Raw genomic sequence first — 17,175 nt, forward strand, 5'->3', positions numbered from 1 at the left:
CAAAATTAATACCAAAGAAATACTGCATAAAAACGCAAAAACTATTTAATCGTAAACCAAAATTACAACAAAAATGACTAAGTTTGATTTAACCATAAACCCAAAATAAAAAAAAAAATCTAAATTTTCAACCCCAATATTTTACAACGTCACCCAACCTTTAATTCTCAAAACAGAGGAAGAAGAATTTGAACATGAATTACATACAGCAAGTGAAGGCCGCGAACGAAGAACGAAGGAAGAAGCACGAAGGACAATCCTGGAATTTCCAAGTCTACCCCAACTTATACGGGATGACGCAAAAGGTTGATAGCTTTAGTGTGTTCATACCTTTATTGTTGGATGTTGGTCGATAATAATCGTTATTAATTACTAGCTGTTGCCCGCGACTACGTCCGCGTGGTTAGAAGATATATGTTAGGAATTTTTGAACGGAAGCCCTCAAGATGAATAATTTTGCCTGATTTTACCACATTTTCCATTGTATCTTCGCTTCTATTAGTCGGAGCGTGATGGTATATAGCCTAAAACCTTCCTCAGTGAATGGTCTATTCAGCGCAAAATTTCAATTTGAACCAGTAGTTCCTGAGATTAGCGCGTTCAATCAAACAAACCAACTCTTCAGCTTTATATATTAGTATAGATATAGATTACCGCAAAAAAGACAGAAATCGAGTGAACCCGCGTGGCTTGACTAGTTTTTCTTTAACTATTCAAGAATTATCGACCGACAACCTAACAGCTAGCTTGTTCTCCTATATAGTTTAGTGTAACTGTAAATATGGATGATAATATGCAATAAATAACCAAGACTTACAAACTAATAATATTATACTAAAAATATTTCTTCTGAATTTCGTTAATCATAATAGGGATGATGACAATTTTTTTTGCAGAGTCCGTCTTGTAGTTTTTTGTATAATAATGGATACGTATTTTTAATTTGTCCCGCTAACATAAATTGACCAAATTACAGTGAATGAAACTTACGCGTGACGTCACGATTGAGTATAAATTTTACTCTATCGTTACGTCACAAGCCCCCTCTCTACTAAACTTTAAAGCAGTTAATCTTTGTCAATTCTAGTTTTTTCTGAAAAAGTAAAAAATACGTGTCTCATACTTTTCAATTATCTAGCTGAGGGACTAATGAGATTTTTTCTTTTATACCCAGTCATCATCCCTATTTTTTATAAAAAAAAATGTTTATCCTTTTTTGTTTGGTTCTCTATTGCATAACTTTAACCCAATTATTTATAACATAAGACTTAATTGTTTTAAAATCACTGGCTACAGGATCAAATAAATGCTTTGTCTCAAAATTGACGATAATTAAAAGAAATGACTCGTCAAAATATACGAAATAAGTTTCCCAAAAATATTGAATACGTAATTTTCATTTTATAATTAAATGATATATAATAACGTAATATGATGAAATGTATTGTAGTGGGGGCTAGTAACATCACTTGCTAGTAAACAGCGTACTGGTAAGTGACGTCACACGAGATTTTAAATCACTGTATCCCCTCCTTTTTTTGTTTACGCTAAGTTTAAGTCTTAAGCAAAAAAATACGTAACCAATATTTTTTGGAAATCTATTTGATGGACAAAACAGATTTTTTTATGAATGATGTAACGGTTTACTCACGCGTATTTATCGGGGTAGGCCGAATCGCTCGCCCGCCGCGTCAGCTCATGATTAAGGACTCCGATTGGGTCTGAAACTAGTCGGGCGATCCTGAATACGCGTGAGTAAACCGTTACATCATTTAATAATGAATCAGTCTCACGATAGTTACTATGATAAAAGATTTTTTTTTTGTTAATTATACTATTTAGTTGAGTTTTTTGTCTTATGTTATAAATTAAGTTTTTTTTTTCTTATTAGATTAGTATGGATACGCTTGTAAATGCCTTGGGTTTGGTATCTAGACTATTAGTTAAGCTAACCACGGCTTTTTCACTTACAATATATGGAATGATGTAATTAGTATTATAATTAACGGTTTCTTAAAAAAAAGATCAATATAATCTGTTGTCAATAATATTCCACAAGTTTAACAACGCCATCTAGTTTCAAACTAATCAAAGCTTGTAATATGAGTACTATAAAACTGATAAACATATTTATATATTTCTAAATAAATACATAATATAGATAAATTACACCCACAACTCATTATGGCAAAAATGGTTACCCATCTACGGACAAACCGCGTCAAGCATAGCTTAACCTGTGATCGATTCACTTATGAAGTTATTTCTAAGCCATGAGCTCCTCTATAAAAATGAGTCAATCGTTTGTCAAATCTTAAAGCTCGTGGCTAAACTACAACTACAGAAATTGATCGATCACAGGTCAAGCTATATTTGATACGGTTGGTTTGAGGATGGGTGACCGTCTATGTGATAACGAGTTCCTCCGTGTTTCGGGTGTGAGTCCCGGCTGTTATTCATACAACTTTGTCTTACAACCAGTCTAACTAAGGGGTATCGTGTTGCCCAGGTAACTGGGTTCAGGAGGTCAGATAGGCAGTCGCTCCTTGTAAAACACTGGTACTTAGCTAAATCCGATTAGACTGGAAGCCGACCCCAACATAGTTGGGAAAAGGCTACGATGATGATGATGACTCATTTTTATATTGATCTGTATTTTAAGAAACTGTGAATATATCTTTTAGCTCAAAAGGCAACGCAATTCTCCGATACCCTATTTTTAGGGTTTCCTATACGTGTGATACCAACCTCTTTGAGTGTGTATTGGGGTGTCAGATGTCTACACGAGGAGGGGGACTTGCGTTGTCTAGTATATACAAAACAACCGAAGCTTGAATTTCATTGGAAATTAAACTTATAAGTAATGCTTTTTCATCACAACTTGTATTGAAATCCAGAAAAAAATATGTATATGACGATTACTTTTTTTGGAGGAGGTTCCTCGCCTACTTTTTTCTCTTTGGGAATATTATTTTCGGATTGCTTTCTAACCTTTTAGTTCCTATTTTTGTGATGAAACTATGAAAGTTCTTTTTAAGTCAAACAATATGAACTCAAATTCGATAGTATGTTGTCTATTTTGCGGATATAACGTGACAATGTTATGATGATGTCATGATGCTGATCTGATGGTGGATCAAGAAAAGTAGCAACACCGTCATAAAGCGATATTCAGTTTTAACATATTTCATACTAGCTTTTCACGTCGAGGTCGGTTGTATCGCGTTTCCAAGAGAACTCTTCAAAAGTCCGGGATAAAAACCATCCTATGTTCTTTCGTCAAGGTCAACTCCATCTCTATACCAAATTTCATTAAAATCAGTTCAGTGGTTTAGACGTGAAAGCGTAACAGACAGACAGACTGACAGACAGAAAGACAGAGTTACTTTCGCATTTATAATATTAGTAGGGATTTTACGAATACTTTTATCCCAAAGAAAGAAATCAATCCAAAAAAAAAACATTTATTCTGAAGTCTTTTTTAGTTAACACTTTTTATAGTCTACAATATTTTTTTCTGGAATTACCATTCCTATCAGTGCTATTTAAATTATAACGTTTAATTTTCTTTCTCCCTTTAACTATCGTTTGTATCAAAAATAGGACTTCTGCTTACAATATGGTAGCCATGTGTGCATGTGTAAAGCGCATGTGTAGCTGCAATGGACTCCCACAGACTAGTTTATGAATAAACACAGACTAAGCAAATTGTTAGACAGGGCTTGTTAAATAAATGCGGACAACATCACATACATTGTTCTGAACCCAAAGTAAGTTGCTAAAGCCCTTGTGTTATGGAATTCAGATACAACGAAGGTACCACATACACCCAGACCCGAGGCAATGTAGAAATGTGAATTTTTACATTGATCCGACCGGGGATCGAACCCGGGACCTCAGAGCTAGCGACACCTTGAAACCGGTGCGTGCGCCACTCGACCACGGAGGTCGTCAATATACGTAGAATGTTCATGCGTAAATTGTAATCTATTAAAGATGTTTTAAATAAAATTACACTTTGAAAAACACGGTTAGATTTTTAGGAACTTTTTTAACGTTTTAGCTCTGACGTATCGTATAAATTCAATTCTTATGCAGAAAAGACTTACTTATGCTTTCGTATCACAGAAAAGAGAATTAATAGTTTTGTTAAAAAATTACCTAGGGATTGTAAATTTTGAAAAAAAACTCAAATGAACATACTAAATAATAATATAAAAATATTAAAGTAAAAGTTGTAATCTAAAGTTCTCAACAAGGCCTCTGCACGTTGGACCTGTGTCCCCGTGCATGCCTCTAGAAAGGACCGGGACGCTTCTCATGAAGTTAACCCGTAAATGAAAAAAGATATATAATATTTATTATTTTTCGTTATCATTTTCAAAATATCATGGTTTGATTATATTTATAACTAGCCGTTGCCCGCGACTTTGTCCACGTGGTTAGAAGATATAAGTTAAGATTTATATCTACCCTGTTTTTTCCATTGTATCTTCGCTCCTATTAGTCGCAGCGTGATGATTTATAGCCTAAAACCTTCCTCGATGAATGGTCTATTCAATACAAAAAGATTTTTTGACAATTTGAACCAGTAGTTCCTGAGATTAGCGAGTTCAAACAAACAAACAAACAAACTCTTCAGCTTTATATATTAAGTATAGATTTCGTTTATTCTCGCGTCTTCATCCAAAAAGGTCCCGTCTAACACTTTTCTTAGTCTGTCTTAGTGCCTGTCGTAACAAAACTGATCTAGGCAATGCTTTTATATAAACCAATTATGAATGCTATAGAAAGGGGTATTTAGATATTGTTGTGACACAATGCGATGGAGAAATTTGAACTCTAGGTCACTGAACTTACTAGCTTTTGCCTGCGACTCTGAACCTTTGCAACCATGAAGACAATAATTTATTTCTGTTTTTTCATTAACCCATATTTTCAAAAGTGAATGAGAATGGGAATGAGATTGTCTCATATTACTTTTAATAGTATAACATCTAAAGTAGCGTAGCAAATCATTATACACCTTATATATCAAAATATAAGGCCCTTATTCATAAAACAACGCAAGTCCCCGATACCCTCTGGCTGTCTCCTATACGTGTGATACCGACCTCTACGAGTGTGTATGAGGGGGGGGGGGTCACGTGGTCTACGCGGAGAGGGGGGGACTTGTGTTGGTATAATAGTTAACTATAGTTTTAGTTGTTATGGTATATCAGAAATAAAATAGATGGAGAAATAGATTTAATTCGTTATTAAATGATGCAACGGTTTACTCTCGTATTTATCGGGATCGCCCGACTAGTTTCGGACCCAACCGGAGTCTTTAGTTTCGGAGTTCGACTCGCCCGCCGCGTCAGCTCACGATAAAGGACTCCGGTTGGGTCCGAAACTAGTCGGGCGATCCCGATAAATACGAGAGTATACCGTTACGTCATTTAATAATGAATCAGTCTCACGATAGTTACTATGAAAATAAAGCTTAAATTCCTTAAGAATACCTACTATGCTATGCGTTTCATAGCTTATTAATTATTACTTTTTGATCTAGATTTTCTTCAAAATCATTAGGCTACTAAGTAGCACTTTTTGAAGGTCAGATTACATTTAACAGCACCCAGTTTCGTCCACCCTTCATCTATTTTATTTCTGAATTTTGGCTGTAAATATAATGCCTTGCTTGTAAGCATGATTTAGCATTAAAATGTAATGTTAGTTATAATTATAAAACTGTAAATAGTAGATTTAATACTAACACTGATTTAATTTATTAGAAAGAGCTTTCATTTGAGAAGAAACAAGTTTTTTTAAGTTAAAGATGTGATTCCCGGTTTGAAATTCAGCTGTTTTTTGGACAGCATTTTGTATATCATGTGACAATCAAATATTATGACATTAATCTGATCTGACTGAGATTCAGGGTCGGATTTAGGGGTCCAGAGGCTTCGGGGATACAAACTGGAGCCCCCCTTGCCCCAAATTATTTTTCAAATAAAATGAACAATTTTTTAGGTAAAAAATGGCTGTAGGTAAAAACGAAAAAAAAAATATCAAAGGAAAAGATGTTTATTAGGTTTGCTAGTCGAAATGTGAAAGATTTTTTTTCCAAAGTCTCTATTTTGGACACCCCCTGCTTGTGGAGGCACCCCCTAAATCCGGCCCTACTGACATTCAAGTGGGGTTGAAAGATACACTATTTAAGTCAAAAACAAAACTTTTCATCTCAAATGATTGTCCTTTAACCATAATTGGCTATATGGTGATACTACTTGGCTATAATTACAAAATTACCTACTAATTACAACCTAATTACAACATTTTTGACTGCTGTACAAAATTGCTATTCTATAAAATACTACCATGTTTGACCAGCATGTATATACATTTTTTTTTAGTGGACTAGACATTTTAGTTTTGGCTTATGTCGTGGGTATATTGTCGAACCAGGTTAACATTGATTTGTCTAGCTTCAACACGATATGCTGCCCATATTGAGATAGACAAACTAATTTAACCCATACATTACAATCCTTAGCTTTTTAGTTACTTTCTTGAGGATAATTCATTATTAAATGATACAACGGTTTACTCACGCGTATTTATCGGGATTGTCCGACTAGTTTTGGACCCAACTCGAGTTCTTAAACTAATCGGACAATCCCGATAAATACGCGTAAACCATTACATCATTTAATCAATCGTCAAGCTAATGATTTTTTGTATGGCAGAAGCTTACCCAGATTTAAAACAAGCATTTGTCTATATTATGATGGATTTGTCTATCATGAATGTTTGTCTATATGTCAATATAATTAAATCCCAGCATATCGCGACTTAACCGATCACACAAATTGCGAACAACATACCCAAGGCTGGCCATATTCAAACTAATACCCGTATTATATTAAATTAAATGTTAAAAAGAAACTTCTCAGCGTTTTCAAAGAATAAAATAATAAAGATATTTCAATATTTTGCAGGTTGAAATAACTCCATGGCATTCAAGCATGCATAACATGGGTTTCGCTTTCAATAGGACCGTTTGGAGCAATATAATGGTGTTGCAAGACCAATTTTGTGCCTATGATGATTACAATTGGGACTATTCGCTGTTACACCTGTCACAGAATAGGCCGGGACGGGAGAAGTTTAAAGTTATCATGTGTAAGGGGCCTAGGGTTTTTCATATTGGTGAATGGTGAGTTGTTTTTTATTGATACTTTTTTATTTAAATAGAATATAGAGGTGTTTTCATTTTTTTGTTGTAAATACCACTTCCGCTTGCTTAGGAAATGAAGAATGTCTGTTATACTGTCAATTTATAGTTATGCGTAATAAAAAATAAAAATCGATCGCAAGTCGGGCTGGTGATTTCTTTTTGCCCCAACAACCTGTGCTTTTCATCCATTATAAAGGAAACCGAAATGCATCTTTCGTGAAAATTTCTAGCCATCACGGTTCTTGAGGTACAAAATTCGATTTAGAAAAACGAAGTAAAGCAACGATTGCTACGGTCATAAATTCAATGAGTAACCGATTTTTTCTTAAACCTTTTTGTTTTTTTTTTCTCAACACTCAATTCTTTAACGTATTTTTATAAAATGCCCAATGTTACAAATCCGTTGCACACTTCACCAATTTATTCATCTATTAATTATTTCCCTCCACAGTGGCTTTCACCACAAGAAGTCTAACTGCAACGCGTCCACAGTTATAAGCAAAGTGCAGAAGTTACTTCTGAATGCTAAGCCGTACATGTTCCCGACGCGGGTGAGCGCGACCGTCACCGCCGGCGGTGCGAAGCATAATAAGAAGTTGGTGAAGGGAAACGGAGGGTGGGGTGATATTAGGTGAGTTGTTAATGAGGGTAGGTTTGAAAATTTTAATGGTTTTTTGTCAAAATATTCAGTCATATATTACAGTAAAAACAGTTGTATTGTAAATATGTTTTCTTGAATTGAATTAAACTTGTTCTCCAAGACACTCAGCTCCTCTGGATTGGTTGAGCATTTGATTAAAAAAATCTAGTTAGACTGTCAGATAAACTGTCACAAAATATAGGGGAGATATCAGGTGTGTTGTAAATGAGGGTAGATTTAAAATTTTAGCAGTCATCTTCATATTTCTTTTTTAATATTACTCCCGCTCTTGGTGTACTCACAAACAAAAACTATTTTCATGTACATTATTTAAAAACGTCTCCTTCAATAATTTAATTTGTGTGGCGGGGATTTCAAATATATTGAAGTGGATCACACTTATGCTTGTCCAATTCGGGATTCGCAACACGTCGTTCACAGTAGGTTTGGCATGGCGACCTCAACTATAGGCCTCAACAATAGAACTCTTGCAATGCTTGTCAAAGAATCATTCGACTGTACGGATAACCGAGAGGTTGAGGTCACCACGCCAAACCTACTGAGCGCGACGTGTTGGTTCGATCCCCGCGTAGCACATGCATTTGTGTGATCCACGAATGCTTGTCCTGAGTCTGTGTGTCTTGTGCATGTGACTTGAATGTTTGAAAAATGCCCGAGATATAAATATTCCATTTCTTAGGGCGAGAATATGTTTTAAATAGAAAAAAAAAGATTATGAAATATATTATTTATTTTCAGAGATCAAGAGTTATGTGCAAATATGACAAGAATTGGACGACAAGCGAGAAAAAACATATACTATGCATAACAAAAATACATTCCAAAAAACCTTTTTGTATAATAATTGGCCAAACATACCAATATTGGTCACACATGGCCATCCATGTACAAATTATAGTGAATTAAAGAAATATTGGCCACATAATTGTACCAATATTGGCCGGTGATTACCATCCTATATTAGGGATGATGACTGGGTATGAAAAGAAAAAATCTCATCAGTCCCTCAGTTAGATAATTGAAAAGTATGAGACACGTATTTTTTCCTTTTTCAGAAAAACTAGAATTGACAAAGATTAACTGCTTTAAAGTTTAGGAGAGGGGGCTTGTGACGTAACGATAGAGTAAAATTTACACTCAATCGTGACGTTACGCGTAAGTTTCATTCACTGTAATTTGGTCAATTTATGTTTGCGGGACAAATTAAAAAATACGTATCCATTATTATACAAAAAACTACAAGACGGATACTGCAAAAAAAATTGTCATCATCCCTATTTTGTCATGTTGGTGTTGGCTCCCAGTCTCAATGACAGCTGAACACCAGTATGTGACAGAGCGACTGTCTATCTGACAACACAACACATGTTACTGGTTAAAAATAACCTAATAGATGCCTCATTTCGAAAATTTTGTTCAATCTTTAATCGAGGTGGGCGAAACGTTGGTAGTAACAATTTCTCTGGTCCCCAATTTAACTATTTACAATAGCCAATGTAGGTAAGTTTAGTGCTGTCAAATTATCCGAAATGAGGAATCTATTAGCAATTTATTTGTGTTGTTGGATAACATAGTATTTCATAATAATATTGGATACTGTATGAGAGCAATATTGATCAAAGATTTTTTTAATATCAGAAATGTATTAACCATTTTGTGTTACCAAACTTGGCGACACAGCAATTTTAATTAAAAGATAAAATGCAAAAGAAAATGCACAAATTTTGATAATGAATTCCTATGTTTTACTGTAAAACCGTATTATTCATATAAAAATTGAAATATCTAATCCCTGAAACTGAAAATTTATTTAATTTATTTCGAGTATGAACTTATTTCTGTCAAAAACTTATCTTTAATTTCTGTTTTTTTCTGTAATTATCATTGCTTTTTATATTAATTGTTATTTTTAACTTAAAGTCGAATAAAGAGTATTATTGACCCTTAGGGGTTCGAAAAAATAACCTCTTATGAGAGCACTGAAAATTTAAAATTGAGTAAGTGTTAAGTAAAGATTAAAATCTTTTTGATCAAATTGTTTGACTCGCATTGTTTTGAGTCAAACTTAAATAATACAACGGTTTAATCACGCGTATTTATCGGGATCGCCCGACTAGTTTCGGACCCAACCGGAGTCCCTAATCATGAGTCGAATTAAGAACTAATTGGACGATCAGAATAAATACGTGTGAGTAAACCGTTGTAACATTTAAAAACCTCACTTATATTTGAATCGAACTTTTAACTTGGCCTTTATTCAAAATGAAAAATTCACACGTATATTATTTTAAACTGTATAAAAATGTTTCCACAACACAAAAATCTAATATAATCTAAGTTTTTTTTTTATATAGCAACATTACGTATTAAAAAATGTACTTATTCTAGATTATATTTGTTGGTTAAACTGTATTATTTAAAGTTTATAGGGTGAGGGCGCGTGTTGTCGGCGTGTAACGCTTTAATAAATAAATATTATTCAAGAGCTGATTGTATGTGCCTTTGCCCTGTTCTCTGTTATGCGAGTTACGTTGTGATGTTTTTTTTTATATTTTTTCTTTCAGTTTTATTATAAATGTTCGTAAAACTGTTTTTCTATCTTGTGATAACGTCCTAGTATTATTTTAAATAGTGTTGTTTCGTTTCGACTTATTGAGATTTTTAGGGTTCAATATCCAAGAATGTGGAACCCTATTAAAGGCTCGTCTCTTTGTCTATAACAAAGGATGTATGTCATGAGCTTTTGATAGCTAGACATTTGAAATTTTCTCAGATTTTAATGATTGAACGTCTGATGATGTTATAAGAACAAAAATCTAGAAATAGTACTGTCATATATTTATTTAGCGGCCATTTTTTTGCCGTTTTGTACGTGACCCTAAGTGTCGCGAATTGGACTCAAACTGCTTTCAACGGAAAGTCAACCTTACGTGCATGTATTAAAGTTGAAATTTGGGGTTTTTTATACATAACAACGGTTTTATGAACATTTCTAATAGAATTAGGACTGTATTACTAAAATGGTGCGATTTAGAATGATTGTAGCGTATTGCAATGAATATTGAACCTTGTTGGTTATGAATTAGAGACGAGAATTGCATGTCATGTAAATTATTGTCATATTAAAAGTCTACCATATCTGAGAGTGAGTTTTGTGGAAAGAAGATGCCACTCTACGCTTTGTATAGCTCTGTCCCTCTTACACACCTACAAAAATATTACATTTGACACAAAAATGTTTTTCAATAGATGTCATCGTCATCCTAGCCGTTTCCCAACTATGTTGGGGTCGACTTCCAGTCTAACTCCTTCCAGCTAAGTACCAGTGTTTTACAAGGAGCGACTGCCTATCTGACCTCCTCAACCCAGTTACAGACAACACGATACCCCTTGGTTAGACTGGTTGTCAGACTTTCAATCTTCTGACTACCTGTAACGACTGTCAAAGATGTGTAACTAACAGCCGGGGCCCACAATTAAACGTGCCTTCCGAAACACGGAAGAACTCGTTATGATTTTTTTTTAAATAAACGATTTAGGAAAAATTGTATTGTCTCGAAAGCACTCTTAAGAAAATAACGATTGAAAAATTTAAAATTTTTTTTTTATTATATTTTGGAAAAAATACATGCATTTCTTGTCTTTAAGAACAATTTATAAAGTTATTGTATAATTGCACAGTAAGTAGACGAATTATTGTATTAAATAACATTAAAAATATCTTTTATTTATACGTACATGCTAAGATAATTTGTCAATGGCTAACGAATGCAGTATTATATATTTCACGAAATAGCGGCAATTGACATTAGTAATTGTGCAATAATTGCTGTTAGATTTCTAATTCGTTAGTAAGATTCGACCAACGGGACGAGATGAAAACAAGTTGTCAGAAGTTTATAACATTTTTTTTGTTATTAAAGAAAATTATTAGAAAATTTGAAGAAATGTTGATACCACAAGTAATTTAAAAGACGATCTAAAAGATTGCATTTTGACTGCAGTACTGATCTATTTCCTGTAGCGAAAAAAAGCTATATCTGCTAAAAAAAGCTTGTCTTGTAATAAGTAGCGATTGATACTCGACACAATTATTATAATTGACTATTTATTATTGTTTATATTATTTGACAGCACGGATAGCCAAGTGGTTGAGGTCACCACGCCAAACCCACTGAGCGCGACGTGTCGCGGGTTCGATCCTCGCGTAGGACAAGTACTTGTGTGATCCATGAATGCTTGTCCTAAGTCTGGGTGTCTTGTGCATGTGACTTGAATGTTTGTGTGATACCCCGCGACACAAATAATTAAATTCCATAAAGCGGGATTGGTTTTTTTTCAAATGCGAGGTTTATAAAAAAGAAGACACATAACCTTATTATGAGTCAACTTGTAATTTTTTTATCCCTCGTTGGTCGTTTTACAAACCAAGTGTTTAGTTATTCTGAGTCTGACTAAACTTGGCTTTACATATACGTTAAACCATGGCATATTATGTTAGCATGACCTATTATGTTGCCTAGTCAAACCGTTGCTTGAGTATTGAAAACAACGCCATCTAGTGAACATTGACAATAAACATTTTGTTCAGGTATCTTCGTTATAACAATTTATTCATTGACGTATAAAACGCTTAGATACGCAATCCCGAAAAAAGCAATTTGACAAAATCAATTTTGATATGACGTAATTAAACTATGACTTACAACGCAAATTTGACCTTAATGTACATGTATTAAAGTTGTATTTACGACGCACACAGCTTCAATATAATCTGTGGACATTGTAAATTTTAATTTTAACGTTTTGAACGTGTATCTAAGGTTTTTATACATTAATTCTTCTTGTATTGTAATAATTAATTGTGTTGTCCATAATTTTGACAATTCTTGTTTAAAACTTTTCGTATTTTATTATTTTGACAAGTGCATTGATCTTGAAAACTACGTCCCCTGACAATAAATTCCTATTTCAATTCTTCGAATCTAAAAATGTCTAAAAATGCCCGAATGCCTTATTACGGAATTTATGAAGTACATTGTGATGAATCCAGTGCAAATGCATTACAAATGCCCCATTTGAATTGTTGTATATTAATCGAATCAATGCAGAAACCAAAAATGCCCTAATTAAAACCAAAAAATGCCCGGTTCTCTTGACAAGTTGTATTTCTACACGAGTTCTTGTTATTCTTATCGTATGGTTGATGTACAACCTGGTGTCAGAGTTTAATCCGCCCGTAGACCTCTGACGTGACACAACAAACCCTTGAACAAATCCTTTTGACAGGAAAGTTACGCAAAAGTCATAATCAGCGATAATCTTGTGGAAAATATCACTTGTCAAAAGACAGAAACCAAATTTGAAAATGCCCGCGAAATCCATCCAGTAATTTTCAAGCAACGAAAAATCAAAAAATGTTAGTTTTAATATTAGTTAGATCCATGTATAAATTGATATTTGATTGTGGCATAATATAAAGAAATTTGTAATAAAGAATAAATGACAAAGTGATGTTTGTGTTTTCATTTGCATACTAGCTGTTTCCCGCAAGTCCGCCCGCTGCAAATCGAAATTGATCCCACGGGCACATAAAATCGGGATAAAAACTATCGTGTCTATTCGGTTATAAACTGTCTGTGTACTAAGTTCTGTCTAAATTCGTTCCGTAGCTTTTATGTCTGAGTTACAAACATCCATAAAACTTTCGCGTTTGTAATATAAGTATGATGATTCCATGGATGAGTTGATACTAAATAAATGCGGACAACATCACATACATTGTTCTGAACCCAAAGTAATTTGCTAAAGCACTTGTGTTATGGAATTCAGATACAACGAAGGTACCACAAACACCCAGACCCGAGACAATGTAGAAATTTGAATTTTTACATTGACCCGACCGGGGATCGAACCCGGGACCTCAGAGCTAGCGACACCTTGAAACCGGTACGTACGCCACTCGACCACGGAGGTCGTCATTACATACTAAGTTTGCTAAGATCTTACAAACTGAAAGTTGTGGAATGTTACAGTAAAGTAACTGTCCCAGCAAACGTTGTTTTGCCATACAAATGTATGGCAGTTGCAGTGCAAGCAGTGGCGAGTTGTAGGGGAAAAAAGAACAGGTGAAAAGTTTAAGTTCAACTCTCAGACCTATTGAACATGTTCATAAAATTACATGAGAATCGGTCGAGCCGTTTCGGAGTTCAATGTTGTACACCGTGACATGAGAGTTTTATATTTTAAATGTTTATATCTACAGCCAGACAGGTCACAATAACTGGATAATGTAAATGAGACACAAAATATCGTAATAAAAAAATATATTTGAAGAACATCAACTTTTGAGAGAAAACACGACGTGTTTACGATTACTTAACAATTTTATTATATTTCAAAGCTGTGTATTCATAACTTGACAGAAATACACACTTAATTACCTAGATTGTTAGTAATTATTTTCCATTTAACAAGTCTTAAAATTTGCAGTATTTACGTATCTTTTGAAACTTCAATGAACAATGGAAAAAGACCAACTATTTAATTTCTAATTCGTATATTCTCGAGAACTACCTTTAAAATCGACTATTTAGTCGATTAATTCCATCACAAGATCACAACACTAGCTTTTAAGCTTCAAAAGGCAATAAGAGGCTTAAGTCTACAAAAAAAGGCTTAAAAGAAAAAAACAATTCACAAAATATATTTATTTCTTTAAGAAACTGAAGACCATTTGAGGGACTAGTCGTCTTCCGGGTTGACCTTCTTTTTCCCGCGCTTATCGGAGAGTGTGGGCTCCCATTGTCGGGCTACGCTGCAATATAGCTGCATGGCCGCTCTCGCGTCCTCCACAGAACTGTGTTCACCAGATTGTATATCTATACCGAGGATTTCTTTCGCTAAGCGTTTTAAAGACGGTGTGCTGCCTTTAGTTATCTGGAAAATATTTAATTTATTTAGGCAATGGATAGCCAATTGGTGTGCCACCACCCCAAATGCACTTGCATTTGTTTGATCCGCGATTGTTTGTTCTGAGTTTAAGTGTCTTTGTGCATTTGACTTGACTGTTTGACTGCTTGGGTGGTCTGCACGCCAAACCCAGTGAGCGCGACGTGTTGACGATCCCTGTGCAGGACGTGTGTCCTGAGTCTGGTTGTCTTTGTGCATGTGAATTTAATGTTTGCAGTAAGGGTGAAGGTCATTAAAAAAAGGCTTAAACTTTTTAAATAATTAAAATATATAGGGTCTTGTTAAAATTAAAAACAATAATAAAAAAATGCTTTGTGCTTGCTGTTGCTTGGGGGTTTGTTTAAGATGCAATATTGTTACCCTCCTTTATCAATGTTGAATAAAAGTGGCCTATGTATTGTCATTGTTTTTATTGAATAGTGTAATTGGTGTTGTACCGTCTATTCAAATAAATAAATAAATGTATTTGATATGTGGGCTACCTCCATAACAAATTTCATCAAAATTGGTCAGCTGACCAACATGCTCACATACTTCCACATTTACAACAATAGTGCTATTCTTTAGATAGGTACATGTTGGCAGTAGTTTAATAAAATTTTATATAGGCTACCCTCAAAAAAATATTTTAAATTCTGTAAGTTGGAATTACTAATCCACAGTAAATAGTATCTATTGTAAGTATTAGCATATACTAACACCTATTTTGTGTTGTTTTAGATACCAGAATTCTGCTGAAAAGACACTTGTATTCCAGTCAGATCTTACAGTGCCCATGTGTGGTCATTACATGACACTGGCAGAAATTGCTAAAACAATTAGCACATTGCCATAAAAAAAAAAACTAATCTACAGCTGTGATCTAAGTTATTTCAAGAAAAGTGTATCTAGGCAATGTCTATTACATTTTAGCTATTAAAAAGTGCTAATTATTATACTAAGGTAAGTACTACTTTTGAATATTGTTCTTTATATATATATATATATAGAACATATAATATATATATATATATATGTTCTTTACACAGATTGGAAACAGGTCTAAGCCCAACAAATCGTACTTTATAGTTATCAATTTGTAATAATCAATCAAAAATTACATATTCTCACCTTTCTAAATGGTTTGTATCTCGATGTGTCTCTAATATTCCTTTTAGGGTGCGACAGAAACAAAACGGACAAATCATTTTTCAATGAGTGACCGACTAAGATCTTTCCTTTAATTAAATCCGAAACCTCTTTTTGTACAGTAGTGAAGTCTTCTCCATTGAGCAAGTCCTCTTTTCTGACACCACTTACGTCTGTTCTATAGTCTTTGACCTCTTCGCGAGCTTTCACGAATTTGTCGTAAATGCAATCACCAAATTTATTGACTATTGATACCCTAGCTAACATATGATCGTTGCCATCATAACCTACACCTACCATTTCACAGTCCATTGCTAGAAATTTCGTTAGTCGATTTTTATTATTAGTATTATTTTTCACAACACTATCATCGTTTTTTTGAACACTATTCTTTTTGTTTTCTATGCTATTGACTAAGGTATCGCTGTTTGGTGATTTTGAAGTTAAATTCAAGGTTTTTAAATCGTTTTGGACACTCTCGTGGTCTTTCGCCTTTTTCTTCCTCGCGCGTCTGAATGTGCCCGTGTATTGGTCCTTGTTGTTGTTCTGAACGGGCTTCTCTGTTTTCTTATCCATTATAAGGCTGCTTGATAAAAACTTTTGCCAGTTAGCGTCAATAACACCACGTAAAGCCACAGTTTGGTTAGGTTGTTCATTTGAATTTCTCTTGCGTTTTTTCGATGACTCAGTCATATTTACATCAAAAACGTAATGCAATAACAACTTTAATATAAAAAATATACTGTTTAACACACTAAACACTATGCCGAGCACAAATTCGATAATTATCAGGAGTAAATAAACTGCGTGCTGAATGAAGCCATTTGACATCTTTTTTGACAGAAAGCCCGCATGGCGGGCATAAAGAATTGTCTTTTTAGTAGAATTTTACTGTCCGCGTACGGACATAGAAGAAAATTTACGATTTTTAAACAACTACCACCATTTTTATACTTGAAATGTAATAAGTTTAATTCATTATTGCTTCTACATCGTTAATTCCACGTTAAAATAAATTTCAAAATAAAATGATCTCACAAAACCATAGATGAAAAAAAATCGTCGTTTAAAAATAATTATTTTAATCTCAGACAAGCTTTGCGATTTGTTACTAACAAAGTAAATCCTTAACTTTCCAATGCTATTTTATTACGCATATCTAATTACAATAAATTTTATATTTTTCGACCCA

At 34.0% G+C, this 17,175-nt stretch overlaps 2 protein-coding genes across 2 annotated transcripts; one reads left to right on the top strand and one right to left on the bottom strand.

Moving 5' to 3' along the window:
• The first annotated feature begins 125 nt into the window (after window positions 1-125).
• LOC113492275 (alpha-1,6-mannosyl-glycoprotein 2-beta-N-acetylglucosaminyltransferase-like) lies at window positions 126-8,864 on the top strand. Its single transcript, XM_026869715.1, has 4 exons — window positions 126-305; window positions 6,984-7,201; window positions 7,674-7,853; window positions 8,622-8,864. The coding sequence occupies exons 1-4, from the start codon at window positions 195-197 to the stop codon at window positions 8,689-8,691; spliced, it is 579 nt and encodes a 192-aa protein (XP_026725516.1). The 5' UTR covers window positions 126-194; the 3' UTR covers window positions 8,692-8,864.
• Window positions 8,865-14,194: 5,330 nt separating this feature from the next.
• On the bottom strand, window positions 14,195-17,041 carry LOC113492267 (RNA exonuclease 4). Its single transcript, XM_026869704.1, has 2 exons — window positions 15,966-17,041; window positions 14,195-14,822 (listed from the first exon to the last, which is right to left on the bottom strand). The coding sequence occupies exons 1-2, from the start codon at window positions 16,812-16,814 to the stop codon at window positions 14,628-14,630; spliced, it is 1,044 nt and encodes a 347-aa protein (XP_026725505.1). The 5' UTR covers window positions 16,815-17,041; the 3' UTR covers window positions 14,195-14,627.
• Between the last annotated feature and the right edge of the window lie 134 nt (window positions 17,042-17,175).

This window comes from Trichoplusia ni, chromosome 3 (genome assembly GCF_003590095.1).
Source record: "Trichoplusia ni isolate ovarian cell line Hi5 chromosome 3, tn1, whole genome shotgun sequence".
Classification (NCBI taxonomy): Eukaryota; Metazoa; Arthropoda; class Insecta; order Lepidoptera; family Noctuidae; genus Trichoplusia; species Trichoplusia ni.